The sequence below is a fragment of the Excalfactoria chinensis genome, chromosome 19 (genome assembly GCF_039878825.1).
Source record: "Excalfactoria chinensis isolate bCotChi1 chromosome 19, bCotChi1.hap2, whole genome shotgun sequence".
NCBI lineage: Eukaryota > Metazoa > Chordata > Aves > Galliformes > Phasianidae > Excalfactoria > Excalfactoria chinensis.
The window spans coordinates 6,077,110-6,104,608 of record NC_092843.1 but is presented as its reverse complement, the minus strand read 5'-3'; the positions used below and the strand labels follow the sequence as shown (position 1 = coordinate 6,104,608).

General features: G+C 44.8%; 2 protein-coding genes across 4 annotated transcripts in view; one reads left to right on the top strand and one right to left on the bottom strand.

The window, feature by feature from the left end:
- The first annotated feature begins 327 nt into the window (after window positions 1-327).
- On the top strand, window positions 328-23,947 carry TRIM37 (tripartite motif containing 37). 2 transcript variants are annotated; one of them, XM_072353373.1, is made up of 25 exons: window positions 328-570; window positions 976-1,077; window positions 1,734-1,774; window positions 2,255-2,371; window positions 2,997-3,084; window positions 3,883-4,005; window positions 4,689-4,812; window positions 6,258-6,325; window positions 6,517-6,641; window positions 7,979-8,029; window positions 8,446-8,527; window positions 9,560-9,636; window positions 10,100-10,279; window positions 11,007-11,121; window positions 11,332-11,544; window positions 11,905-12,041; window positions 12,719-12,819; window positions 13,758-13,958; window positions 15,271-15,582; window positions 16,015-16,143; window positions 16,631-16,811; window positions 17,464-17,582; window positions 19,130-19,282; window positions 20,128-20,212; window positions 22,518-23,947. In XM_072353373.1, exons 1-25 carry the CDS (start codon window positions 550-552, stop codon window positions 22,600-22,602), a joined length of 3,030 nt encoding a protein of 1,009 aa, XP_072209474.1. In that variant the 5' UTR covers window positions 328-549; the 3' UTR covers window positions 22,603-23,947. The 2 variants fall into 2 exon arrangements, with proteins under 2 accessions (XP_072209474.1, XP_072209473.1); XM_072353372.1 differs by lacking the exon at window positions 22,518-23,947 and adding an exon at window positions 20,613-21,301.
- The window catches only part of PPM1E (protein phosphatase, Mg2+/Mn2+ dependent 1E), a 58,870-nt gene continuing 53,558 nt past the window's right edge, over window positions 22,188-27,499 (bottom strand). The window contains exons 7-8 of one of the 2 annotated variants that reach the window (XM_072353375.1): window positions 26,510-27,450; window positions 22,188-26,141 (exon numbers count right to left, since the gene is read on the bottom strand). In XM_072353375.1, coding sequence (XP_072209476.1) covers window positions 26,070-26,141; window positions 26,510-27,450 — 1,013 coding nt within the window. In that variant the 3' untranslated portion in view covers window positions 22,188-26,069. Of the gene's footprint in view, window positions 27,451-27,499 lie in introns of both variants that reach the window. The other variant, XM_072353374.1, reaches the window with a different exon arrangement.

Genomic DNA, 27,499 nt, shown 5'->3' with positions numbered 1-27,499 from the left:
TGCCTTTTGCACACCGGAGCGCAGTGCAGCCCACGCTGCTGTCAGGCTCCGGCCCCGCGCTCCCTGTGCCCACCCTCCGTGGGTTCTGATTCCCACCGAGCTGCAGGAAGCGGGAAGTTGATGTTGTGCCGGGTGCCGCCCGGAGCTGCCCATCATCCCCCTCAGCACTATGGCTGCCTGCGGCGCCCTGTCCGTGCGGCTTTGGACGCGGCCGTTCCCGCCGTCCCGCCCCGTGCCCCGACCGACGTTCCCGCGCCGCCAACGCCTCACGGCAACGCACCGCGCGGCGCGCGCCGCCACCTCAGCCCGCCCCGCAGCCCCTCCGCGCGTGCGCAGTGCGTTGCGCAGGGCGGGCTCGTTGCCGGGCGGTCCGCCTCACCGCCGCCACTATGGCTGCGGCCGGTCGGGCGGGGGGCGTCGGTGCGCTGCCTGTCCGCGGCGGCTTCTAGCGCTGCTACCGCTCCACGTTTGCGCCTTTCGCCCCTCGCGGGTCGTGCGGCCGGGAAAGCCGGGGTTGGGGAGCCGAATCCCTGCGGGAGAGCCGCGGCCATGGATGAGCAGAGCGTGGAGGTGAGCGGCGGGCGGCGGTTGCGCTTCCTCAGGGGCGCGGGCGGGGCGCGGCCCAGGTGTGCGGTGCGGGGCGGTGCGCAGCTTCGGGGCGTAAGGCGGGTTGGAGAATACGGAGCGCGAACATCGCGGGGCCGCTTCTGCCGCGTGTGGGGACGGTACGCGCCGTGTGCCGTAACGGAGCCGGGGGGGGCGGCGGGACCCGAGTGTGAGATACAGAACGTGGGGGGAGGAAACGATCAAAGGAAGGAGCGGTTCTATCGCTAAACGGCCGTTGAGGCGTGCGGGACAGCCCGCTGCCCGGCCTGGCGCTGCGTTTGCTGAGCTCGGCGTTCTGCCTGGGCTGCGTCGGTCTCGTGTGTGTGTGAAGCAGGCGGTGACAGCGGCCGCGATCTGCCCCTTTTGCAGAGCATCGCTGAGGTGTTCCGATGTTTTATTTGTATGGAGAAACTGCGCGATGCGCGGCTGTGTCCTCACTGCTCCAAGCTGTGCTGCTTCAGCTGCATTCGGGTGAGTTTGCTCCTCGTTATCATTAACTGCTGCGGGTAGATCGGCTCAGGAACTGCTCGTCCTCACGCAGTGTGTTCCTTGCTGCCCTCCTTGTGGGGTTATGAGCACTCCGCAGGCCGTGTGCTGTGCTGGGCAGCCCCCACTGCAGGGGCTGTCTGGAGATCTGCTGTTAAAACAGCTGCGTTGTGACCCTTCCTTCAATGTTCTTTCCTCGACTGCTTGTCTTTGTGTGGAGCTTTCTGGAGGAGGAACATGCAGAGGGTCCCCGTGGGTTTGGTTGTTGGCCTGCAGGTGTCCAACTCGTGCGCCAGTAGAGGGAAATAAGTTACAGCAGGAATTCCTGGTCTTTGAGGTATTGATTTGTTGCATTATGTTTGTTGGCCTGTAGCTCTGGGAACCTGCACCAGGTCTGTACGGGGCTTCTGCTGGATCATTGGGTGCTGCTTTTGTTTTAACCAGATTTGAGGACTGCAGCTGCCCTGTTTCTATGACGCAAACAGCAATTCCTTTTGTAACAAGCGGTTGAATTTCAGATCTCTACAAAAGGGAAAGCAGAAGGCTAATGGGAAGAATTAACTCGTAAATAACAGTAGATTGTTCTTGCTTGTAGTTTTTTCCCTGCTGTTTCTTCAAAATCTTTCCTTTTTTCTCCCCAGCGTTGGCTGACGGAGCAAAGAGCTCAGTGCCCTCATTGTAGGTAAGGGATCTTGAATGCCAGAAATGCTTTATCTGTGTGAATGGAAGGTGGGGGGTATTTTCCTTTAAGGAACGGGAGGTATTTAAGAAAACAGCCAGTCGTTTGTGCAGAAGTTCATATTCAGCTTTTAAAGTATTTAATCGATAGTTTTAAAAGGCTCGTAAGGTGGTATTTCTGTGTTGATACGGAGGTGTTCATTGAGGTGCGGCTCAATGGGCTGAATTGAAGTGCTGAGAAATGAAGTATTTTCCCAGTGTACCTGAACATAAAGGTAGTTCTGGTGTCCCTGCGTAGCTGTGGGCTGGGTTGATCTTTCTTCCTCCAGTAAGAGAGAGTCAGCTTCAATTGCACTGCTGTCTTTCTCAAACAACTGTTGAGTTTTTGAGTATCGTGGACTTGGCGAACTGATCTCATCTCAGTGTGCTCTTCTGGCTCCCAGAGCACAGTTCTTGCTGTAACTCTTAGCAATGCTTCTTGCAGAGCCCCACTGCAGCTCCGAGAGCTTGTCAACTGTCGTTGGGCAGAGGAGGTCACGCAGCAGCTTGATACCCTTCAACTGTGCAATCTTACAAAGCACGAAGAAAACGAGAAAGACAAGTAAACAGACCATTCTTCACGTGGAGGGTTTGCAGTTGGCTGCATGGGAACGAGCTTTTAGTTTCGTCTTGTTCTTATTTTAAGTCAGGGAACAAACTTAGTTGTCTGATTGAAAAGCTGACTTGTGCCACTGCTTAATGGATGTAATCAATGTTGTCTCTGAAAGGTTGAGTTCATTTCTGTTGCAATAGCACACAAAACTCCTAAATTCTATCATTTCTCATCTGGATGAGTAGTGCTTACATGAGAGAAAATGTGAGAAGAAGCACTGAAAAATGGGCAGGGACTAATGGCGTGTTCTGTGCCGCCTCCTCCAAGTTCCTGAAGCTTGGTGGAGGAGCAGGGAGAGACACATTGGAGGTTTGCCCGGGCTGTGCTGGGCTTGTGCATTGAACTCTTAGCTTGATTCAGTGGCAATAACCTCTGCCTGCTGGGCTTAAATCTGGTCTGATGACTACACTCTCTGTGGATACTTCCTGACAATACTAAGGATGTTTACTTTACATAAGATTTTTGTTGACTGTTCTTGCAAATCTATGCTAACGCTTTATGCTCTACTGGAGCTCTTTGCTTTATGGTCTGTACCCTCTGTGGTTGATAAGTTGTTTTTTCCATTTTCTTTGAGGTGCGAAAATCATCATGAAAAGCTCAGTGTGTTCTGCTGGACCTGTAAGAAATGCATCTGCCACCAGTGTGCGCTCTGGGGAGGAATGGTAAGAGCAGCCTGCTGGAATGCAGCAGATTGCTGCAGCAAGGAGCTGCCAGCATGGTGTCCAGCCACAGGCTGAGGAAGCAGGGAAGCTGTGAAGCTTGATTTGGCTGTTAGCATGTCAGTGCTATAGCTGTGCGTGCTTTTGTAACGTAACATGGATGTGGGTTTTGAAAGGTAATCTCTTGTGCTTATTAGAGAAGCAAGGTGAATTTTTGCTGAAAGGAAGCTAAAATAACTACGGAGGTAACAAGTTTCAGGATGTCGTGGACAAACAGTAGGTGGTGGGGAGGAATTTTATGGGCCAAGGAAGAAATCTGTCTCAGTATTTAGGTAATGCATTCTGGAAGCATTCTGGGTAGTATTTCTGGTTATCTGCAAAGCTGTATCAGCATTGCAGTTCATTACAGTTTATTATCTTCTCAGTGGAATATGCTGTAACGCCTTGGAATATAGGTGGTTGAACGCTGCTGTAACATGCTGCTCTTGTTAGGGAAGGGTGTTTTAGTAGCAGTAAACCTTCCGTCTCTATTTGATTTGTTAGGGTGAAGAAAGCAGTTTAGTTTTGGAGGACTTCAAGCAATTCTTGATAGGAAGTTTGGATGTTATGAAAGCCAAATTCATGACTTCTTATGAAGGGAAGCAAAAGGCAGACTTCCTACTTGCTGTCTGCTTTGGAGCTTTTCCAGAACGAGTGATACACGAGGAGGCTTTCCTCCCCGCTGTCAATAATTCAATAGGAGCAGACTGAAGTTAAAATGATGTTCTCCTCTCTTGATTTATTTATTATCATTTTGAACAGCACGGAGGACATACTTTTAAGCCACTGGCAGAAATATACGAACAACACGTCACAAAAGTAAATGAAGAAGTGGCGAAGCTTAGGAGGAGACTCATGGAACTGATCAGTTTAGTGCAAGAAGTGGTAAGAAATCGACTCGAAATGACACCATGTTTCCCTGCAGTGTGCCATTGTCAGAGGCTAATGGAAGCAGTGCACCATTCCTTATGTTCACAGATATTTTTGGTACCTGTGCACAGTTGATTGTGTGAAAGTAAACATGATCTCATATAGAGAGGTTTTCACTGCTGTGCCAAACCAGCACGTGAATGCTTTGTTCTGGCAGATCTTATTCCCCTTCCTTTGAGATGTTGTTCAAGTTTGTTGTTGGTCACCCAGCAGAGGGCACACTTATGTGTTCAATGAGAGTTGAGGGATATTTATAACATCATAATGAAGTACTTAGTTTGGCAACAGGAATAACCTGTAATGTAGCTCATCTAAAAACACATTCCTGTTTTCTTATTCTAAACATGGAAGCTTGAGTTCATTAAGACCAGGATTTTTACTTTTTCTCATAGGGAAGGGCTGGAAGGGGCTCTAGAAAGTCTCCTTGCATATATAATGTGTGGCAGCCCCACTCCATGGCAGGAGGGTTGGAACAAGGTGTCCTTTAGGGCCCCTTCCAACCCATTTTATGGATTTATGATCTCTGGGGTCTGGAAGATCACTGTACGATCTCTGGGGTCATATAAGTGAGTAAAATGTGCAGAAGTGTGAGCGCTCCATCTTTGTGCATGGGGTTATTTTGTGTTTTCCTCTTTTAGGAGAGGAACGTGGAGGCAGTGCGTAGTGCAAAGGATGAACGGGTTCGGGAGATCAGGAACGCGGTGGAGATGATGATCGCCCGGCTGGACACACAGCTGAAGAATAAGCTTATAACATTGATGGGTGGGTATGAATTGGGAATAATGTATTCTAAATGTGTAAATCTGCTCAGGAACTTTCATAGCCTGGGATCATGGCTGCTTCGTGCCATTTAATGGGGGTAAGCTGGAAACAGACAGAAAACTACCTACAGTAGTGGTTGTATTTAATGTTGTAGTTACTGCGTTGCAACCCTGAGTTGCTGGAGGTAGCTTGTTTTGTTTGTTTCAAACTCCTGTATAATAAATAGCTCAGAGAATACTAAAGCTTAGTTGGAAGATGTTTGGTGCTTTTTCTCACAGTGATAACATGTTTCCATGATCTTGGTGTTAGCCAAGAGAGGCATGTTCGTTATGGTGTCTCCTCTTACTGTAATTGGAAGAACTTGAAGTCTTTATTGTTTCCTGCTAAGCCCATTCAGGGCTGTGCGTACGGACAGTCTGCAAGTGAAGAGTATGGCATCTGGAAGCAGAGTTGCTAGTTTAGTTCCTAATGTTTTTTGCTGACTGGAGGCTGGTCACCTGAGTTCTCCTTTGGTCTCAGAGGTGAGATGGATGATAGCTGCTGAAGCTACAGGAGCAACGCTTTTAGAAAGTACTTTTATTCTAACTTCCAGTGTTCCTCAGCAGGAAGCAGCAAGCTCCCTCATGCTTTGCTCTCTCAGTCTTTTATTTGTGCCTTGTTTTTTCCACGTGTGCTTTCATGTCAATAAGTACACAGAGAGCAGCACGTACTGGAGATGACAGCTCTGTGAGATACCAGTCTCAAAATGCTACACGTATGAACTCAGTCTTGCAGGATTCACAACCCTTACATCAGAGCAAACAAACAGATACATTGCTGGCCCTGCATCTGTGTTGTAAGGCCTGCTTTAAGGCGTGTGCTTTGAGGATCAGTCCTAGTGTTGTGGCAGAACGCCTTGGTTATTTGCATGTACAGATGAACATTTTGTCTGGGTAACCCCTTTTTTCCTAAGGATTACCATGTGTGCTTTGGGCACTTAATGTGTGATGGTGGCAAAGTAAAATCCCTATGAGAGAAAAGCAGAAATGTGACAGAGGGTTTCTGTTCTTCCTTGTCTCATTCTTCATGCTAATTGAAGTTTATGAACGCATTTAAACATTGTTTGGCTGTTCTTTTTATTGTTGTTGTTTTTAATAAAGAAAACAATCATCAAAGTGTAGAGAAAGTGGACTTGCAAAATGTCTGCTAATATAAGAGAGATTTCTGGAGGAAAGCAAACGCAGTGAAGTCAGTCCTGCTTTTTTTTTCCTGTTCAAAGAAGTGCCCTGAAACAACAAACCTGCCATTTCTGGGACACAGAGAATGTTTCAATATTGTCTTAACCTCAAATGAGTTCATTGCTACAGCTCTAATTAAAAACGTAGGCTTGCTTCTAAAATGCTTTCTCAATCAACCTTGGGAGTGTGTCATCTTGTTTTTAAACAGGTCTTCCTTTCTTTAAACAGGTCAGAAGACATCTCTTACCCAAGAAACTGAACTTCTGGAATCCCTGCTTCAAGAAGTAGAACATCAGGTGATTATGAGAACAATTGAAGTGTAACACTTGTGTATATAACCACATGGGTAGTTCTTCAGTTGGCCTTCTTTCTTTTTGGCTTATTTTTCAAGTATTAATTGATAGAGCTATTTGTTTAAAACCCACAGCAGTCAGCAGCTGTTTTGTACCGATGGTGTCAGCATCCTTCTTTCTGTGTTCCCTGGTAGGTACGGTCGTGCAGTAAGAGTGAGCTGATATCCAAAAGTTCAGAGATCCTGATGATGTTCCAGCAGGTTCACCGTAAACCTATGGCCTCATTTGTCACTACTCCTGTTCCCCCCGACTTCACAAGGTAAGTGTTGCTTTTCCTCCCTATTGCAGTTTGAACATGAAAGGTGTCTTATAACTGCTTTGCTAGTTACAAAATAATTAGAGGAGAACGTCCTATGTCCCATGAAACAGATTTCAGCTGTATGTAGGAGGTTGTTGTAGTGAGTTCGGGAGGTAGGATGTATGCTGATGTGCATAAGCCTTATGTAAAACAAGAGCAGGAGGGCATGACTGTATTTTAACGTGTGGTTTAAAAGCACGGGCGATAAATTTCTGGTGGTTAGGTTGGTTTTGGAGGGATTCCCTGATAACCACCTCTGGTGCAGGAGACTCATACTTTGCCATGTGAGTAATCTGGTAGCATGGTTCCTTTCATTTCTTGCTGTTCAGCTTGATGTCCCTGATTCAGTTTGTGTCCAAGTTTATACACCAAAAGTGTCTGACTGTGTGCCTTCCCGTAGCAGCCTATACCTCACAGAGGCTTTCTGTTCCTGCAGGACCTTTGTCATATGTCTGTATCCCTGCTGGGGACTCAGAACAGTGGGTTCCAGATGACTAGATTATTTTTTTCCCTTTTACACTTAGCTTACTGGTTTGTCCTTTTTCTCTAATTAATAGGATGGTTCAGTGTATAATTGCAAGGCTCTCATGAGATGCCTCTGCAGGTCACCTTAATTCAGAATATTTAGACAAAATCACTTCCTAACACTCCTTCATAAAGAGAATGCTGTTAGTGCTGGGCTCTGAGGAGGTTGCAGAGTTCAAGATAGCTGCCTGCAAATAAATCATCCCCATAAAACTGCAAGCATGAGAAATCTGAGAAGAATTTCTTGAATCAATCTAGGCTGCTTTTAAAAGCAATGTCAAGCTGCAATGGTTTTATTGTCCTGAAGTGTCTTCTGACAAAAATATAAAGATCTCTCTAAGGTAAACTTAAAGCTGATGATTCATTTTCCAATGAGGTGTCCTGTGTTCTTAAAGCAGAAGCATTTAAGTTTTATACTTAACAGCAAGAGCTGCATGCTCCTAGAACTAGCAGTGAATTTTAAGCTAAATTCAATCTATTGAGAGATTATTAGGCGTTGCAGGTAATAGGGCATATTCTCATAACTATCTTCAAATACTTTCAGCTCATCGTAACATGCAATAGTCGATTTTGTGTTGTATCACATGGGGAGGTGCTGGGGAGAGTGGTTTATAAATGGAGTTTTCAGAAGTGCTGAATGAACCCAGTGGGTGCTGGTGAACATCAGTGGCTCTGGTGAGCTGAGTGATCTCAAGGGCTTCTGAAGGTTCCAAAAGCTGGGATTTTTAATCTCGCCTCATTCAGTGTATTCTCATGTATTTTTCTCCTCCCAGTGAATTGGTTCCAGCCTATGACTCAACTACTTTTGTATTGGAAAACTTCAGGTAAGAACAGATCTTAGGATATTTCTGTGACTCCTAGGAGCCATTTTCTTTTTTCTTCTGTTCATGTGTGACATTTGATTAAACACCAAATAGTCTTCATTGAAGGCTGTTGGATCTGGCAGACTTGGTCAAAATGTGATTTCCCAGGTGAGCAGCAGTTATAACCCTTAGCTGAACTGGAAATTGGGAAGGATTTTCCATGATAAAGATGAGGGACTTATTGTTCTTTATACAAAAGATTGGATAATTATTGGATAATAATGTATTCTTAAGGACACTTAACGTTGTGCGTGGCCTCGTGCTGCTACACATCTGTGCAGCAAGAAGGATGGTCCTACAGAGTGCAAATGTTTGAGCAGTGCATGGAGGGTTTTGCTTTGTCCCAATAGCAAATGTTTTTTCTCCTCTCTCAATAGTACTTTGCGTCAGCGAGCAGATCCTGTTTACAGCCCACCTCTTCAAGTGTCAGGACTTTGTTGGAGGTTAAAAGTTTACCCAGTGAGTTACATTTTCAACTAAAATTGTTCTCACACCCAAACTCCCTAAGTGCGATGCATTTGCTTCTCCTGAGTGGAAATACCAATTTCTCTTTGAGAGACATGGGTAGAAAGATGGGGGAGGGGAGGAACGTAAGGCTGCAGAATTTAACATGAGCCAGTGGGGTGTTCCCTCTCTGCCTCCAGATATCCTTTACTCCACGTTCTCAGTGAAGTTAATCTGTTAATGTGTCTGCACAGCGTTGTATTGTAGCAGTACATAGGTGGGCTGCTGTGTAAGTCTTCAGGGTGATGTACATTGAGGACTGCCTGTATGAGGTGTGCTGGAGAAGGGCTTTAAAATTAATTTTCAAATGGTTAAGTTGAATCACTTCTTCAATCCAGAGGGTTGGAGTTGAGCCGTTCTTTGTTCTCCATTGTAATGAGTGTAAAAGAAGTTCTGTCATAATGTTTTGTTCTGGTGATTCAGACACGTTCTCTGTGAACTGACATAACTTTTCCACTTTGTTCTTCTGAAGAAGTAAAAATGACCCTTCCTTCAAAAATGCTTTGAAATGCAGCTTTACATAAAGTACTTCGGAACTGATATTTAACTGAGCTGTTTTCATCTTGAGAGTGAGAGGGGAAACCGGACAGTTACAAACGGATGTGTAGATTTGGAGCTGCTTTTTACTGCTTTTTCATTGATGTGAATTGTTTTCCAGCATATTGACAACTGCTTGTCTATTCAGTCTGCCACTTAAGTGAACTCCTAATTATTAATAGAATAACTAAAGCTCTGCTTTGAGTTTTGAGTGATACAAATAAGGTGCTTATGCACTTCCAGATGTGAACTCTTCCCTGACTCAAGTTACAGGAAGAGTTCAAGGTCACAGAAGACTAAAAAGATCAAAGCTGTAGTGTATGAAATGGACTGCTGACAATCTGATTGAAACTCTTTCCTGAAACTACTTCCTGATCCTTCAGGAGTGCGTAGAGGTGAATTTTGTCTGGTTTTGGTTTTGATCAACTTATTTCTTTATATTCTTTCAAGGATGGAAATGGAGTCGTACGGGGCTACTACCTGTCTGTGTTCTTGGAGCTGTCAGCTGGCTTGCCAGAGACATCCAAGTAAGCAAACATCCTTTGAGAACAGCGGTGACTTTTGATGTTGTTGTGGTTTTTTTGTTGGTGGGTTTTTTATTTTCTATTGCTAAAGCATCTGAAGGGTTTGGAGAAGAGCAGCCTCAGGTCCTGTTGCAAGGGACTGGTGAAGTCAGTGCTGAAAAGACTGGTGAGATCCCTGCTGGCTGTTGAGCCTGAAGATATTTTCTTTACTCAGTGGCTTGCTCCAGGAAGGAAGTGAACTGGCTAAACTCCTGCTGGGAGTATCTATCTCCTAGCATTCAGACTTGGTTTACTCCTTGCTTCTGCCTTCTTTCCCCAATTCTCTTCAGTAACGTTTTTACAAGTGAGTCACCTCTCCAGGTGGACACACTGGCTTCTCAGAAAGGGCAGTTTGCTTTGGCTTGGTGCATTCGGCAGTTCTGACCCCTTTGTTTCGGTCTTTACCTTGTGATCTTCCTATGCATAGGTATGAGTACCGCGTAGAAATGGTTCACCAGTCCACCAACGACCCCACTAAAAACATCATTAGGGAGTTTGCCTCTGATTTTGAAGTTGGAGAGTGCTGGGGTTACAACAGATTCTTTCGTCTAGACTTGTTGGCCAACGAAGGCTACTTAAACAGACAAAATGACACTGTGATCCTAAGGTAAGAAAGATATTGTGTGTGGGGGGGGCGGAGGTTCTGCTATTATTTCATGAAGTATCATATGTACTACTGAGGTAAAAAGCAGTTAGTTGAATTTAATTGTGGCGTGTTTTTCATAAATGGATTTTACTGTCATAAGTGTTAGAGGAGCACGCTTGCTAAAGCGGGCTGAGAAAATTGGTATCTATTTGAGAAGGAGCTATGCTTGAGACCAGTACTCCTTGAGTGGATGTTTGTAGGTAACTCAAGATAGAGGATGTGTTCTCTCTGTAAGAATTATAGCAGGTGTGGGAGAGCTTTGGGAGTGAAGGAAAGAAGACTGTGATATAAGAGAGGTAATGCTGGCAAAGGAAACTGCAGAACAAATGTAGAATCTTTATTCAAACGTTGCTATATGGACCTACTCTTGCTCCTGTCAAATGCTTTGCAGTGTGTTGATTTTGCTCGTGTTGGTTTGGGACAACAATATGTTGTCTATCCTATAATTGCTTCTTCTATTACTGTTCACTGCATTCAGGATACTGAGTACAGAAGTACGTGTTCACAGAGTCATAGAATAGCTTGGGCTGGAAGCGACCTTAGAGATCATTTAGTTCCAACCCTGCTGCTGTGGGCTGGGCTGCCCTTGCAGGATGTCTGTGAGACGACATTTCAGGTCACCCAATGTTCTTACACTGGGCTTGTCAGCCTGTCAGAAAACTGAAACTTCTCAATTGTTGCTTTGAAGGTTCCAGGTGCGCTCACCAACCTTTTTCCAGAAGTGTCGGGACCAACACTGGTATATTGCTCAGCTGGAAGCTGCTCAGACAAGTTATATCCAACAAATCAATAATCTCAAAGAAGTAAGTTGGATGTGTATCGATACAAAACCGCCTTGTATTGCCTAGTAATTCACTGTTTTAGGTTATGAAGCTCGTATTTGGCATTTTTGTTGACTTGGATAGCTACACGCACTGTGCTTTGATGGCGTTTATATAAACCAGAAGGACTTGACTCAGTGGTGCTGCTCCATTCTTATCTTCTGTGTGTTTCTGTGTGTCTCCCTAATTAAGAGGCTCGCAATTGAACTTTCCCGGACTCAGAAGTCACGAGGCATTTCACCCCCAGACACTCACCTCAGTCCCCAGAACGATGATGGACCAGAAACGAGATCAAAAAAGTCTGGAGCGAGCACTGAAGCACTGCTTGAGAATGTTGCTGCTCCGGGGTCAGCGCGAGATAACAAGGAAGAGGATGAAGAGAAGATACAGCATGAAGACCTCAGTGTAGGAGCAGTCTTTATTTTACCTTCTTTTGTGTAGCCTTTCATAATAGATTAGCAGTAGGAACTTTTGTGAGGTTCTGAATTGTAAATGAGACTTAATCTCTTTGTGGAAATAGGAGACAGTGGGTTTGACAGCAGGAGGTGTCTTACAGAGATGTTGTGGAACAGAGCTACTTGATCCCACTGTAAGGAGGTTTAGCAGTTGCAGCTAAAAATGTAACATTTTTACCAGCTCTTACTGTGCTTTCGGACTCTCCTAACATGTATGTTGCAGTGTGACACCTCTGGGGAGAAGGATTGGGTTTGTAGCTTTGGGCAAAAGCAGTGAGATCTGAGTGAAATGTTTCTCTTTGTTCTGTAGCATGAACTCTCTGATGGTGATTTGGATGTAGATCTTGCTGGAGATGATGAGGTGAACCACCTTGATGGCAGCAGCTCTTCAGCTAGTTCAACAGCCACTAGCAACACTGAAGAGAATGACATCGATGAAGAGACTATGTAAGTAACTTCAAGTCCCAGATAATCACCTTGTGTTTCCCAAGCAGTAAAAATTCCTTTGTTATATCACTGTTACAGTGCATTTGGGAATCAGTGCAGCATAAGGGATGTTTCCTGCACTGGAAGCAACATAAGCTGATAGAGTTGATGTTAAACTTAGAATTTTCAGGCAGTTGTTTACTTTCTTGTCTCTTCCTTTGCTTTTGCGGTGTTTCTACCTTTGACAGTCTGTTACAATTCTCTGACAAAACAGTAAGGAATTTGTTTCTACACTGATCAATGTCACAATGAAATAGAGCTTGGTATTAGAAAGTGATGCAGTAGGAGTGTTAATAAGGACAGGTAGTTACTGAAAAGCAGAGGACTTAATTTTCTTAGCTGACACACTAATGTCAAATCCAAGAACGCTCATTAAAACGTGAGGATGTGTTGTAACACGTACGGGTACAAAAGTTTACAGGATGAGATTTTACAGTCTGAATTTGTGTGACACTTTTAGGCTCCTGGTTAGGGAGTCCGTTGTTTAATTAGCACACTCTGATGTGTGTAGCTCAGAGTGCAGAAGGAGCTTCGTGGTGCTTTGTGCTTTTCTCAGTGCTGTGTGCCATAGTGTTTAACAGGAGCAGCCAGAATCCAATAACTGTATTCTGCCGTTTCCACCCCAATCTTCTCTTAAGGTCTGGAGAAAACGATGTGGAATACAGTAATAATATGGAGTTGGAAGAAGGAGATCTCATGGAAGATGCAGCAGCTGCTGCTGCTGCTCCTGGGGCGTCAGGTATGAAAAATAGCCTTCAGAATTCCTATGTATGCAAAGCACTGCTGGAATTCTTCCCCTGTTCTTTTTGGAAGCGACGTCAAGCTGTGTGTTCTGCAGGCATTTCTATTTTTGGAAGTGCTGCATCATGCAGTTTGTTCTGATTATTGCAGCGTAGCAGGAACATCTCATTGGTTTGGGTTAAAAAATAGAAAAGGGCAGGGGGAAATCCAGAGATGTGAAGTTTGGAGGGAGACTTTGTTGTCTCTCAGAAAACCCTTCGATTTCAAGAAAATGAAATTGAAAAGCATTTCCTTTTTACTCGTATCTGTGCGGCCTCTGAACGTGTGATGCATCACTCCAGGTTTTGTGCACTATGAAACCTGAACTACATGGAAGGGAGCGAATAATCTTAAAAGTCAAGAAGGAAGAGATTGAAATTGTTAAAATAGGGAGGTGTTCCAAGATCTCGAGCCTTCTGGAGATTATTATCACCCAAACTGTGAGCCATAGGCTAATAAGACTGAAATGTTGAATATGTGCATATTTATATATGGTAGAGATAACCATAGAGATGACCTGATCAGAACTGATGTTCACCAGAAATGCCGCAGAGAAATCTAATGGGAAGGCTGAAAAAAGTAGGAAGTTTATGTGTGTGCCTTGAGAATAAATGTTCTTTGGATTAACTTGTTAATTGATCTATTCAGTCTATTTATTAAGAGATTCACATGGAAGATATGAGCCAAACACTCTTTTTTTCCCCTCCCTTCCTTTCCTATGGTGACACTTTGCTTAAAGACTATTGAAGTACATCTGACTGCTTTCAGGACACATAAATCCATGAAATAACACTGATATTTTGTTACACTTCTTAGAATGATTTTGTGCCTCGTCTACTTGAACTTTCCTACTCTTGTCATTGAAATGCATGCTATTTCCTCATCACTCTTCCTTAGGTACCAGCCACGGCTACACCAGCGCAAGTGGAAGACCTTCAAGGCGAGGAGGAAGCGCCCTGGGCTCAGCAGCCAGCAGCAGTTTACTTGATATTGATCCCTTGATTTTAATCCACCTGTTGGATCTGAAAGACAGAAATGGTATGGAGAACCTCTGGGGCCTCCAGCCACGTCCACCTGCGTCTCTTCTACAGAACAGAGGTAACTGCACATCAGATCTCAATTTCATTCCAAACTGGAAGTGTCTCTTGAGAATGCAGTTCCAGAGTTAGAGGTAGATCTGTGGGCAGGGAGAAGGAGAATGAAGGGCCATCGTTTTCACTGATAGCTAAACTTTTGTATCCTCATCTGTGCTCATTGGTATGCTGCATCTTAACATGTTCTTTGTCTTGATGGGTGACCTCAGCATGAGAACACTGTATGACTCAACTGCAAACAGAAGTGTTTATCAGGGAGTATCATCTTGTCTTGGGGGATGTGACTGAGCTGGCTGGCTGTTGTGTGTAGTAACATTGTAGTGATGCATTTCATGCAGTTCATTTCAAAGCCGCTGTGGGAGATGAATGAAAGGACCTTTTCTAGAAGGGGTTAGCGCTGGGAGACAAAACAACTCAAAACAGCTATCTGCTGAGAAATGCAGTTATAACTCATGCTTCACACAGTTTGTACATTAAGTGGTTGAGTGTACTTGGGAGCACAGTGTATGTGAATGAGGAGGTAAATCCTGGAATCTGCTTCTATATGAGAAAGGCACTTTGAACTGGAAAACGGTAAAAAGAAACTGGGGGGCAAAAGAGAGGTAGGTGTATGGTTTGGCTGTTCCCAGATCTTATTCAAGTCATGCAAATAAGAGAAAGCTGCTGTTATGTTTGGAGTTTGCTGAGCCTCACTTCTTAAGTTGAAGGTTTTTAAAAGCTCTGAAGAGCTGAATTTGCAATAAAACAGTTATAGGACTTACAGCACTTCAAACAGACATCAAAGCCCATCGATTTCTATGTAAGCAGCATGCAGATTTTCTCAGGTATTGGCTCTTTGGCACAATTTTATGGCGTTATGTACTGAAGGGAATTTCTAGTTCCAGATTTCTTTGATTTTTATGTGTTAATGTGAGATGGGAATCTTAGACGAGCTCTTAATACACTTTATAGAAAACATTGAACAAATTTGACATTTTAACTAGCAGCCGGGCTCATGAACTCAAGCTTATCTAGCAGTAAAGGGGAGCTCAGCTATCATCAGAATTTATGCCATGGTATCAGACATCCTGCTCTTTTTAAAGAGCAAGGTCTATGCCCTTCCTCAGGCAGAGGATAGAAATCTGTTGTCCCTTGGTTGTGCAATACCAGCATCCTAAATTAAAGTGCTGTAGGAGTATGAAAGAAAGCGTCTTATCCCTTGTATTCACAGCAGGGCAAAAGGTAGAATTCTTATGGCTATTAAAAATAACGTCCACTTTTATCTGAGGACAGTTTTACTCACCTGTTGTGTTCTTCAACTCTTCTCTTTGGTAAAGCATCATCGTACTCTTTAAAGGATCGAGACCTGCGGAGGCACCAGGCCATGTGGCGCGTGCCACCTGACTTGAAGATGCTGAAGAGACTTAAAACTCAGATGGCTGAAGTACGAAGCAAAATGTCTGACGTAAAAAACCAACTCTCAGAAGTAAGGAGCAGCAATGCTGGCTCATGCGATGGGCAGCCCAACTTCTTCTCCATTGAGCAAGGTGCTTTAGCTGCCTGTGGAACAGACAGCTGCAGCAAGCTGCAAGAAATAGGAATGGAACTGCTGACCAAGTCTTCAGTGACCAGCTGTTACATAAGGAGTTGTAAGTACTCAAGGAGGGAGTGGGACATGGATGCTCTGTGAAACAGGAGCAGTCTTATGGCTTGCATTGAAATGTGGTGACAGCAAAACTTGGTATTTTGCTGTTCCAGTTATCACTCCTCCATTCCTACGCTTAAATAAGTTCCTGCAGCACTGCCACAAGCTCAGGGAACAGTGAATCTGAGAAGTCACAAACAGCATGAGAAGCGATTTTAATTAGCCTTCTTACCTTCCAGCTTGGGGGCTGGAAGCTCCCAACTTACTTAAGCTTTCCTCTGTCGTACGTCTTTTGACAGGAAGGGTGGAGGAGTTTTGTGCACGATGGGTAGTTAAGCTCCATGTTAGTCTCATTGGTCATTAAGTTCCTTTAAAACGAGCACAGAATGCTGCAAGTCTGGTTGAATACTTGTTGCCTCTTCAACTGTGTTTGCAGCTGCGGGTAAGAAGAGTAACTCACCCAAACCTATTCGCTCTGGAGCAGCAGGGAGTCTGTCTCTACGAAGAGCTATGGACTGCGGGGATAATAATCTTCGGTTAAAGGGGGACGGGCAAACTTGTGAAGGTAAGCAAGGTCATCTGTACTGTGAGTGTGTTGTATCTGTTGTACAGAAGTGGATGTGGCAACTGAAGTTCGCCTGAAACTCGGCTGGATCTGTTTGCAAGCCTAATGAATGCTGCTGTACCAGCACAGACCTCTGATAGTGGTCTGCTGTGGGTGCTGCTGTGCCTGAGTTCAGCCTCGTTCACAACATGAGTGGCTGCTTTGCTGCTGCCAAGCGACCTTGCATCTGTAGCTGGGAAAAATAGTGAAGAGAGTGTCTGTGTTACTAGAAAGTGCACTTTAACTGCATGAGATGGGGAAATAGAGACCGTGTGTGTGGTCAGAGCGTGCATGGGTGGTATGTGCATCTTGTGTGATGCTTAGAAAGCATAAGGTTGGAGTGGAGGATGTGCTTATACACGTCTGGAAATGCACCAGTGATATAAAATGACTGGATTAATTCTTTTAAAATTGGGCGTGCTTTGAGCATTTCTCCCTCTTTTCTCAGGTGCAGTCGGGAGTTCAAAGCCAAGCAGTCGCCATCACTGTCCCAGGCCCCTGGTCAGCAGTAATGCTTCTGAGGCGCTGCCTAAGGCAGAGGAAAGGCCTTGTGAAGGGTCAGATTCTGATGTGGGAGTTTCTGGTTTAAATGCTGCTGTGGAGAAGACCAGAAAAGCTGGTGCTCTGGGGTAAGGAATTGTGTGTGTTCCCTCCTTCATCTTGTCCTTTCTTCTCTCCTTTCCCTTGATCTGTGAGGAAAAAATACCAATCTGCTGAAATGAGGTGCTTGTAACACAGAAGAGGAATTACTTCCAAGCCTAATTGGTGGCTGTTGTTCCATATGGGTATCAATTTTTGGCTCCATAACCTGAGCACAAGTTGTACTTTTCCTCTCTTTAATTCTGCTCAGCCGTTGATGTAGTCTGCTTTGATTTGCAAGGTGGGCACCGTCTCCTGTCCCGCAGTTCCTTGCCATATTATCATCTCTCTGAAGGTTTCCACTTCAGGTTTCTTCAGAGAAAATTCTTCACTGTGACTTTCTCAGCAGTTTCATAATAACTGTTGTGTAACTAAAGCCGAGTGCAATGGAGTACTTACATTTTATTCTACGTAACAACAGAAGAAAAAAAATCACTTTTTAATATATTTTCACTATAAACCTTGAGGGGTTTTTTGAGATTTTTAAGTACTTTGAAATTAGTCAGAGCTGGAAGCGGATCCGACTCGATGAGTTAAACAAGAAGTGGCGCTGAAAGGAGCTGTTTGTTTTTCTTTGTTCCAGAGCTGTATGAAAGCCAGATTTCTAACGTGGATTCCTGTCTGTCTCCTAAACTCTTTCAGATCAAATTCTAAAGGATATCGCACGGAGGGGACGCAGTTGGGCAGTTTGGATGATGGCTCTGAACCTGGTGAGCTGCAGGGTGTGCTGCCCGAGGGTGCTTCAGCAGGACCAGAGGAAGGTAACTTGGATGTTGTGTTACAATGCTTCTGGTCTGTGATCATTTATTTCTGTAATGGAAGTAGCTTGAAGGGGAAAGGGGGAAAAAACAGCAGCTGTTTCCGTGGCTGCTGAACTTTGCTGTAACGTTTAGCAGCTGTGGTATAAGTCTAAATGAGAGGGGAGTATCTCTGTGCCACTGCTGTCCATGAATAGTGATATTACATTACAGCATGAAAGACCTAGCAGATAATGTGACAAGGTGCCTTCTGCTTCTCTGGACCTGCTTTTTTGCCTCTCTATGTCTTTTGCTGTTGTTATCATGACCTTGAAAGTAACTTCTCATCTAGTTAAACTAGTGGTCAGTGACCTTGGCTTTAAAGTCTTCTGCCTTTAGGGACACACCACAGTGGTAACTACCTCCACGTTTGCACTGGAATCCCTCCTTCAGCAGCCCAGCTGTCCTGGGTGTTGTGGTACGGAAGCTGGTTTCCTTAGAGACCCAGAGGAAACTTTTCCCCCCCTCCCTTCCTGCATCTTTTCCATGCTGGAAAGAAGTATTCTTGGCATTCTTTTTGAAAGTCCACGTAGAAGAGTTTTTTTTTCTCATCTTGCTAAAACTCTCCTGCCTTCCACCCCTGCACTCATTTGAATTTCAATGACTGAATTGTAGCACAAAGCCTATATTAAGGTGCCAGCATCCATCTCTATCTGCAGTGTGCAATATTGTGTGGGAGTTGGCATTTGCAGAAGGTCTCTCAGTGACAAAACCAAATTTCTGCTCTTAGTCACTGCAGCGTGATCACGATGTGCTCCTGCAGTTCTATAATAGCAGAGAGTCTTAACAGGAAAATGTTTTAAAAACTAAAATACTTCATTGTTAAAAACACCAGGAGACAAATATTACTTTTGTCCTTTCAGAGGAAAAACTACAGTGGAGTTGGCATCTCAGTTAATGCTTGTTTTCTCTCGAGTATCAACTCTGGAGAAGTAGAAGAGCAAAGCAAGCTCCTTTGGTCACCCCTGAAATGGCTTGAAAGGGAGGTTGGAGGTCTTTGGCTGATAATCAATGTGCTCTTATGTTCTGGTAAAACAAAATAAGCCACCTTGACTATTGAGAGCTGTGGTTCCCTTTGTAGGAAGAGCTTGTAACAGAGTATTGCTGCTTGACCAGCCTGCTTGGTATATCCGAGCAGATGGTTGCAGTGCTCCTTAGCTGTCGAAAAGCCACTTTTATTGTCTGTCCTACTTGTAGGCAGAGCAGCTGGCAGGGAGTGCAGCTCAGACAGGAAGGAACCCGAGTCTGCACTCAGCTGGTGACATGTTGGAACTGCTCCTCTCCAGTTATGCTGCACAGCAAAACTAGGCTGGTTCCAAAGCTGTTCCCTGCTGTCCTGTCAGTCGTTGATGCTCTAGTAAATGCAGTCACTTCTGAATGTGCTCTTTCTTTCTTCCGCCAGCTCTTGGTATCTGAAAACTCTTGCATCTGAGAAACTCAAATGCTTTAGGTATAGAGACCTTACTGCTGTTGTTTTTGCTTTCGTTTGATTGGTTTTATTTCTTTTGCAGGTGGGTCATGTCAGAAGCACGTCCTTCATCTCCTGCCGGGAATGAGCAGTGACAGTGACATTGAATGTGACACAGAAAACGAAGAGCAGGAGGATGCCAACTCCACGTCGGAGGGGTTTAACCATGCCTTCTCTGTGCAGTCCTCCAGTGAAGGTAAATGGGCTGTGTGAGCAAACCTTCCCAGATGCTGCTGTGGGTGCCTCGGTGCTCCTGTTAATGCAGGCTGCTACTGAAGCAGAGATTACCGGTGGTACCTGTAGAGGTATTGAGCACAAGTAAGAGCCAATAAGATTTAGATCTCCTCTCTTGGGATCCTAATTAAAAGCAGATCAAAACAGCAGAGGGGAACTCTTTGTAGCCTTGAAATGTCAGCTTAGGTGAGTGTTGGGAGTCTCCCACTGGGGAAGTGTTGGAAAACCCATAGCTCTAGTTCTTCTGAATTGGAGCTCCCTATGTACCAGCACTGACACTAAGTAGGCTGCAACTTCAGGGACGTAACCACTGCCTTAGACATGAATTTGCATCTTAATTGGCAGCAGTGAGTGTGCTATGAGCACTGAGATGAGCTTTTAAAACGGCACCGATGTTTCTCTGAAAAGCTTTAACCTTCTGATGAAATTAAAAGCTCTAAGGTGACATCTGATGCTGGATGTAGCTGGCTTTTGGCCTGAATAAGCATCTTGCACTGCATTAGCGGGATGACCTAACAGCTCATTTAAGTAATTGTTTTACTGCTTTGTTGTACGTCTGCGGCAGGCACTAAAACTTGTCAGCTCATCAGAATAATCAAAGCATCGCTCATATCTGGGTTTGACTGAAGTGATCTTTAATTTAAGCCCCATGGCAGCCTGAATGCAGTGTCAAAGCCATCGGGTGCAGCAGCGTTGCTGACTAAGTACATACAATACAGCAGTGTTTGCAGCTGATGGAAGGTGAACTTGCTCTGTTCCAGTTGCTCACCTGATGAAGGTAACAAATGTTGGCTGGTTTGTTTTCAGCTTCAGAGCGGTGCTCAGTGTTCCCAGGAGGTGATCAAGTTGGTCCTGATGACCTCAGCTTTGTTAACGGAGAAGACACCACCAGGTATTTCTGACTGTTTGCCGTAGCTGGCTTCTGGGGTGGCTGTAGCCCAGGGATGCACCTTTCCCTGCTGCTCTTGGAGCTGCAAAGATGAAAGGAAACATTCCTCTTTTATTTCCAGCAGACAGGTGGGTGTTTGCACAGCCTGCCACAGGGCCATGTGTGGCTGACCCGCCTCCTCAGGGCTGTTCAGCTATCTGCGTTTTTAAGGCAGTCCTTAGAAATGATGTGGTGCTACGGGGAGAGCAGCTGAGTTGAGCATGTTAATGCAATGGCCAATAGGGAGCTGTGGTTGGGTTTTGGAACGTGGTGTAGCATTTTGTTGGGCTGTGCTGTGCCTGTTGAAGCCTTAGGAGTGCCCTGGCGCGAGGGTGTCACTGAAAGCTGGCTTTCTTTGCACCAGATAGAGGACTGCGTTGGGGCCTGAAGACTCGCTGGGTCACGTCCTGGGAAGACATACATTTATTCACTGGAGCTTAGTCCAAGGCTGTTGTTCATGGCTGTTCGTGCACTCCGTTCTGTCACATACCGTTGTGTGGTTCATCTGCAGTTATCTTAAGTCTGTTACTGGGGCAAAATGACCTTTGAAGGCCTCGTTGTAAAGGCTGCATTCCTGCTGGCTCTGCCAGCTCCAGATGCTCTGTAAAGATATCCAGAAGGTGCTGGAGCCCCATTCCTGTGTTCCAGGATGTGTTCTGCTGTCACTGGAATAATAGCCTACATCTGAATGTCCTCTCTGTAAGGGGTATGAATGGCTGGCGTGAGAGCGCTGCCTCCCTGCGGGTGGAGGTGGGCTGAAGTAGTGGGCACAGAAGTTGTTTCCCTCAGTCTGTGATGTGGACCAACCTGAACTCATTGCCAAACTTTCTGCCGCCGTGCATTGCATTGTGAGCTGCTAAACTACTTGTGAAGCTATGATGAAAGCCCCATAACTGATTAGTGAAAAAGCATGAGTTACTGTATCTGATAGTTGTTCTTGTCTCGTTTGACTACTGATGGTCATTTTTGTTTGAGTGTTCCACAGTGTAAGTGCTGTACAACTCATAGTTTAAAACTGTTTGCACTTTGTTAATAAAATGAATGTTGAAATCTGCTGTGAAGTTTGAGACGTTTGTGTGTGAAGATGGAGATGATGGCAGAGACCTTGTGCTGGGAGCAGCAGCACACTGTTAGCAAGCTTGACGTGTCCTTCAGCAATGAATGGGGGCGAGGCCTGGCTGAGGATAGAACCTGAATTATTTGATGAAAGTCCACAGAGAATTGTAAAGCTGTGCATTCATGTAGAAACCCCCGATTCCTCAGTTTCCGCCCCGTGCTCGCTCTCTGTGCAGTGAGTCTCTGCTGAAGGAAGGAGCTGCAGCTCTGCTGTGGGTTATGCACACCTTCTTCCTGCTGCTGAGCACTGGAGGGGGGTCTGTGTTGAGCTGCATGCTGTGACAGTGAAGCATGTTTGCTGTAGCACATCGATTATTGCACACAACTCAATCAGCAGTAATGGCAGAGCTCTGCCTCTTCACCACTCACAGATGCTTTACTCTTAGTAAGGGTCCAAGCTGAAGGGAATGGTTTGAATTGTCCACATGGTCTGTTCTGGAGCTGGTGTCCAGCACTTGCAGGGGCAGGAGGAAGCAGTACATGCCTTGCTGATCTCATGAAGAACTTGCACGCTGCTGGATTTTAAAGCAATGTTAGGGAAACGGGTTCAGAAGCCTTAGAGAAGTGACCGGTAGCTGGAGCTGGTCCTGAAAGTGCCTGTGCTGTACCAGCACGTTGCCTTTGTGCCTGTAAAGCACATCGCTCATGGGCTGCGATGAGCAGTTTTTCTCCCACACCTTGTAGCCCAGCACTGAGTTGTGTTTTCTTCTCTACATGGAACTGCTTCTCTAGCACAAAGAAAATCTTTCACCAAAATGAGGACAGCAGCCACCATCTGGGCGAGGTGTCTATTAGCTTTTAAAGAAACAGACTAGCTGGAGCGTGGTTTAAATTACTGTTTTATTAAGATATTGGTAAAACTTCAACAGTTTTTGTATAAACAGCTTCATAAATAAAATATGGATGACTAATACATGGTTATAACTATAAACTCATAAGTGAACTGTAGAACAGAAGTGCAAAGGGGAAGTCCCGACACTGCTAAAAATGATTAGCTTTGATTTATTCACGGCATAAAGAACATGTTAGTTTCACAAACAGGTACTACAGACGGTTCAACAGGACCCAGTGCTGCAGCTGACCCACAACCTGGCTGTCTACGCATGGGGGCCCTCAGGTTGGGCTCAGCCAGCTTCCCCTGTTCCCGTTTCAGGATCTCTTCTGGAGCGAAGGAGAGGGAGAGAACAAAACAAAAAACAAAAGAACCACTAACAGGATGCAGTTGCGACATACAATAGTTGTACTAGACCCTAAGAGGTGGGATTTATATTTTTCTTTAGCTTTAATGCTGGCAAGTATTATAGTGCGATCGCCTGATTATCAGGGACTGGAGAGGAATATGAACATTCGGAGGTTGTGTTGGTGCTTCATTATTACTTATTGCACGATACAAGGGTAGGAAGTTTTTTGTTGCTGTTGTAAAGAAGGTAATGAATTAAAGAAAGATTGCCCTAAATTATAGGCGTGAACAAAGCTGGGGTATCCCCTTTAATGGCTTTGTTAATGGGACTAGTGCTGAGTGAAGAAATTGTGCTGAAACAGCCCCTAATTTAGACCAATCTTTCTCGTATTTTTTCCCGCAGACCATTGCCAGGTTAGGAGGATTTAGTGAAGAGAGAGCGGACCTGAACTACAGCAGTCATTTCTCTACACACGGGATTCATTATGCCTCATCTTATCTGCCCATAGGACAATGCATTTCTCACTGACACACAGTGTTCCAAAAACAGAGTGGAGTTTCTATGACAGCGTACCACGATAAATGTGGCGTAAGTTAGTCTGCTTTGACATTGTCCTTCAGCGTTAATAACACAATCGAAATCAAATACTGAATGGTTTTAAGTTGCAAGGACAATTGATGGCACTTCTAGGTAAAAGAAAAGTTATATACATGCGTTTCCACCCACCTTTAGTGCAAATCGACGTGGGTTAACAGCTCCCTGCTCTGGTGCTATACTGCTCTCTGCAACGCAGGCATCCCTCAGAGTTGCACATTTAAAAAGCGTGCACAGGAAACTTGTCAGAGCGGGGATTAACGAGCCCCTCTAGCACTCACAGTGAATAGTGATACCAGCGAGTTTGGAGCAGCTTCAGGCAGCCTGAAGCCCGTTGCTCAAAACCAGCGTGGATTCAAGAAGAAACGTTTTCACTACCTACCTCCTAGTTGTGCAGACACGCTCAATACGTAAACTGAAACTGATGCGGGTTGTGTTGATGCGGAAAAGGGATACTTCAGCTCTTTATTGGAAAGATTTGTTGTACAAATTCCACCACTACTAAGATACACGATAAAAATACAAAACACAGGTCACAGACGAGCTCAGTATCAACAGTTAATAAATACAATTAAATACTTTTATATTAGCCTAATATTTTTTTACATCGTCACCAGATAGACAATCAAAGTACGAGATACAGAACACTTAGATACCGTTAGAGGGGGATTATTGCTTACGTGAGCAAGCAGCAAATAAGGGCACAGGATTCTGAACTGAAGAGAACTACTTCCTATCACCAGTGGCATTAAGAGAAAACACTGCATTTCACAAAGCACTGCTTTTTTTGTCTAGTGTGTAGAATCAAGAGCAGCATATATCAGACCAATAACCACTACTTTAATATTATAGAACTTTAAAGGACTTACCTTACAAATGGTTCCTATCTACTCTATAAATATGCATTTAGTGAAGAAATGAACACTTGCTATCTATACAATGGTTTGTGGCGGGGTTTTTTGTTCTTAACCTGACCACACCGGAACTACGATGGCAGATTGTTCTCCTAGCGAGACAAACGGTGCGAGTAGTAGCAGTTATCACTGATGAATCCACACCTAAAAAGCTCGAACCTTCCCCAAACAGCACACGTGCGGTCCAGTGCTCTTCAACTGCTCCGGCAGGCTGGGAAGAAGTTTTGTCATCCGTACCAGTTTGTCATTCTGATGTACAAAGAATTGCACTTACACCAACCGTCCTCTCAGACACACGAGTCAGCTCTAAGATGGACTTTCAATGCGTAATTATTACTGTGAATAATTTAAAACAAAGGCACCGTCGAGATGCCCCAGAGTTGCATATATTCTCAAATTTCCTTAGTAAATGTGACTTGGAACATATGCTGCAGCTAAAGAGAACGCAGACAATGGCTAAGGCTTATGAGACGGCAGATAAGAGCCAATGATCCCACAAGATTAAAAAAGAAAAAACATCTGAATAAGATCAAAGGAATCTGAAGCCACACTCCAACTCCTGGTTGCTCACAAAGCCTTTTGCTATTGATAGAATTGCTTTTAAAATAGTGCATCAAAGACAGAAGAAGCAGAAATGGGCAGAATTCAAACCTCGCCATCTCTTTGTGTTGGATAATCTCCTGACTACTTAATATTAAGATACTTTGCAAATGCTAGCTAAATACTAATGCTATTGTTAAATTATTACTGCTAAATGATATGAATTGTACAATAAATGCTCACAAAGACTTATTTATTCATACTCCCCCAAATGCCTTATTGTAACAAATAATAGTGACAGGATGCCTATTCAGTGGAGCTGATGGGAATAGCCTGCTTGCTTACGTCCTAATCCAGTGCTCCCTTAAGGGTTTAACATCACCTCAAGAGCAGGGCAGAGCTGGTGGGTGCTGTTTGATTCCAGGTTTGATCAGCAGCGCTCTGCTAATTAGTGTAAGCTCTGCTGACGTCCCTCCCTTGTCCTTCTGAATTCAGGTTTGACCAAAACAAAGCTGGGGATTGTCATTGAATTTTACCTCCTGCACTGAACCCCAAGCACATCCCCTGCTCGTAGGCATCCATGGCATTGCCATTTGCTTTGGATTGCTCCGTCAGCCCTTCTGACACACTGTGGGAAGCATCAAATCGCAGCACTAAAGCTCCTCGTAGACGCAGCATCTGCCTGTCCTTCATACTGCGACCCAGTACTCAGCTGTGCCACTGCCAACTAGAAATCATCACTGACACCAAACAGCTCCCGAACTGCTCGTTGTTCCTAGCAAGCCGTTCTCTGACTTGACTTGTTGAGTGACAGCAGCACTGTGCTGAACACCTCCACAGATGTGGTTTCTTTTAAGACCTGAGATGAAGTTACGGTGGAGAGAGGTTGGCTCAAAGCGTGAAGCACAATCATATTTGCTTAAAACTAACTGAGAACAGTTTCCTAAACTGACAAACAAGAAAAATGCCACTAAAAGCACCAGAAATATACGAAATTCCCTATGCTGCACCTCTAGCCATAGGAAATGACTTTTTGTTTTCTTTAAAAACTACAAAAACAGTTTTCTTCATATTCCACGTTTTATCTTACAAGAAAAAAATAGGTAAATTATGAGTCTGTACCTCAATCGGAGTCTGAGAACAGAGTAGCAGGAGCTTAGTTTGTCCATTCCTAAGTTACCTGGTAAAACCCTGTATGGCTTTTAGTCTTTTACCTGCAAAAGTGGATGTAATTCTCTCATCTTAACGATAGCCTGAAATAAACAGAAAGCAGAACAGCAGAACACAAAACAACCCACACAACCCTGGACTTCTATGGAAACTTCCTCCCCACTCTTAAGAAGAAAATAATAGTTCTAAACCAGACTCTTTCTCCACATATTGCTCCATAGATGCACCTCGGGTGGGTTCACCTTCCTGCAGTTTCAAGGGCTGTTCCTTCCCAACGTCTGTTCCCAGGACCCAGCTATTCAGCTTTCACTGGTGAGTGTGACTAGACACTGCGTGCGGGTGGCTGTGGCATTGCTCGGGTGGCACCGCCAGCAATCCCTGTGGAGACCAGAACAACTATCATTGTTAATTCCTAAGATCTATTTACACACGGTTGGAGCTTTGCAGGGGACTGGAGCACACTTCTGAAATGCCCTTTTTTTTTTTTACTTTTTTTTTTTTTTAACATTTTTTTTTAACTTTTTTTTTTTTTTGCTTCCTGATGATGCCAGCTTTTTTTTTTTATTATTATTTTGGGAATGTCTATATTTTGGGAGTCTGAAAGGGAAACACAAGGGAGGCAGTTACATCTTACAGCATTGATGAAGGTACGCGTCTGGTATACAACGACTTTGTCTTCGCGTCAAAAACATGCTCTCACTGTAAGCGTTAGGACTAGGCAGCCTCCACCACGGGGAGTGTCTTACCAACAGCCTCGTGCTACCACGGCTTCGGACAGGCAAGGGCAGACCCGACCCCTCTCTGTGGGAAGGCTCACGAGCCAAGAGCGGCGTGTGAAACTTTGGTTTGAGCCTGGCTCCTCGTCGCCTCTTCCCGTTATGGAAATGAAAGAATGCAACTCGTTTTCCCAACGACTTGAACAGTTCATCTTCCAGCCCAAAGAAGATGGGGGTTAAACCCTTCACCCTGTAGATGCTCTGCCCTGCAGCATGCAAACCGAGAGGAGCGCCGTACGCCCTGGGATTGCTCTGTCCACAGGTCGATGATGACGTGCTCTCTGGTGACTCGTTCTTCACTGTTAAACCATTAATCAAACTTGCGTTCTTTGGTATACCGGGACTAAACACTTGAATTGGTGGCAGGTATTTGGCACTATTAGGCATACTAGTTTCTGTTTTTGTCAGGTCTAAATAACCTTGATCATCAAATGGGTTAATGCCGGACCCTATGCTTAAGCTAGTTCTATCAGTGAAGGAATCCACTCGTCCTTCATAGCCTAGGTCAGCAGGCGCTGAGCACTGGTGCTGGGGCCACGGTCGCTTGCATTCTCCATGGTTTTCCTTATCTTCCCCATTGTCTTCTTGCCCACCTTGAAACGAGTTCTCTGTCCAGTCCGACTCCTCACTAACGCTGACTGCTGCATTCATGTCCCTGAGAAATACCACAATGACAGTAATGTTGTCGCTGGAACCGGCATCCCGAGCGGATGCCACTAATTTATGTGCTACCATGCTGCTGTCACCATTGTTTTCCTTTAGATGGTCAGCCACCACTTTGACTGCCTCATCGGGATTGACCGTGTCATAGAAACCATCGCAGGCTAAAATGAGGTAGTCTTCAGAGCCATCTAGTACAGTGGAGGCAGAGTCTGCATCCCCACAGATGTATGGCTTGTGCTCAGCATCCCCTGTGGAAAAACAACACGTACACAAGACCGTGGGTTTGCAGCTGCAGCA

Bases quoted from the DNA above. Each gene is read 5' to 3' on its own strand.
- TRIM37 (XM_072353373.1), top strand. From the start codon at position 550: ATGGATGAGCAGAGCGTGGAG. The intron at 571-975 runs GTGAGCGGCGGG...CCCCTTTTGCAG, and splicing joins TGGATGAGCAGAGCGTGGAG to AGCATCGCTGAGGTGTTCCG. The intron at 4,006-4,688 runs GTAAGAAATCGA...TTCCTCTTTTAG, and splicing joins TCAGTTTAGTGCAAGAAGTG to GAGAGGAACGTGGAGGCAGT.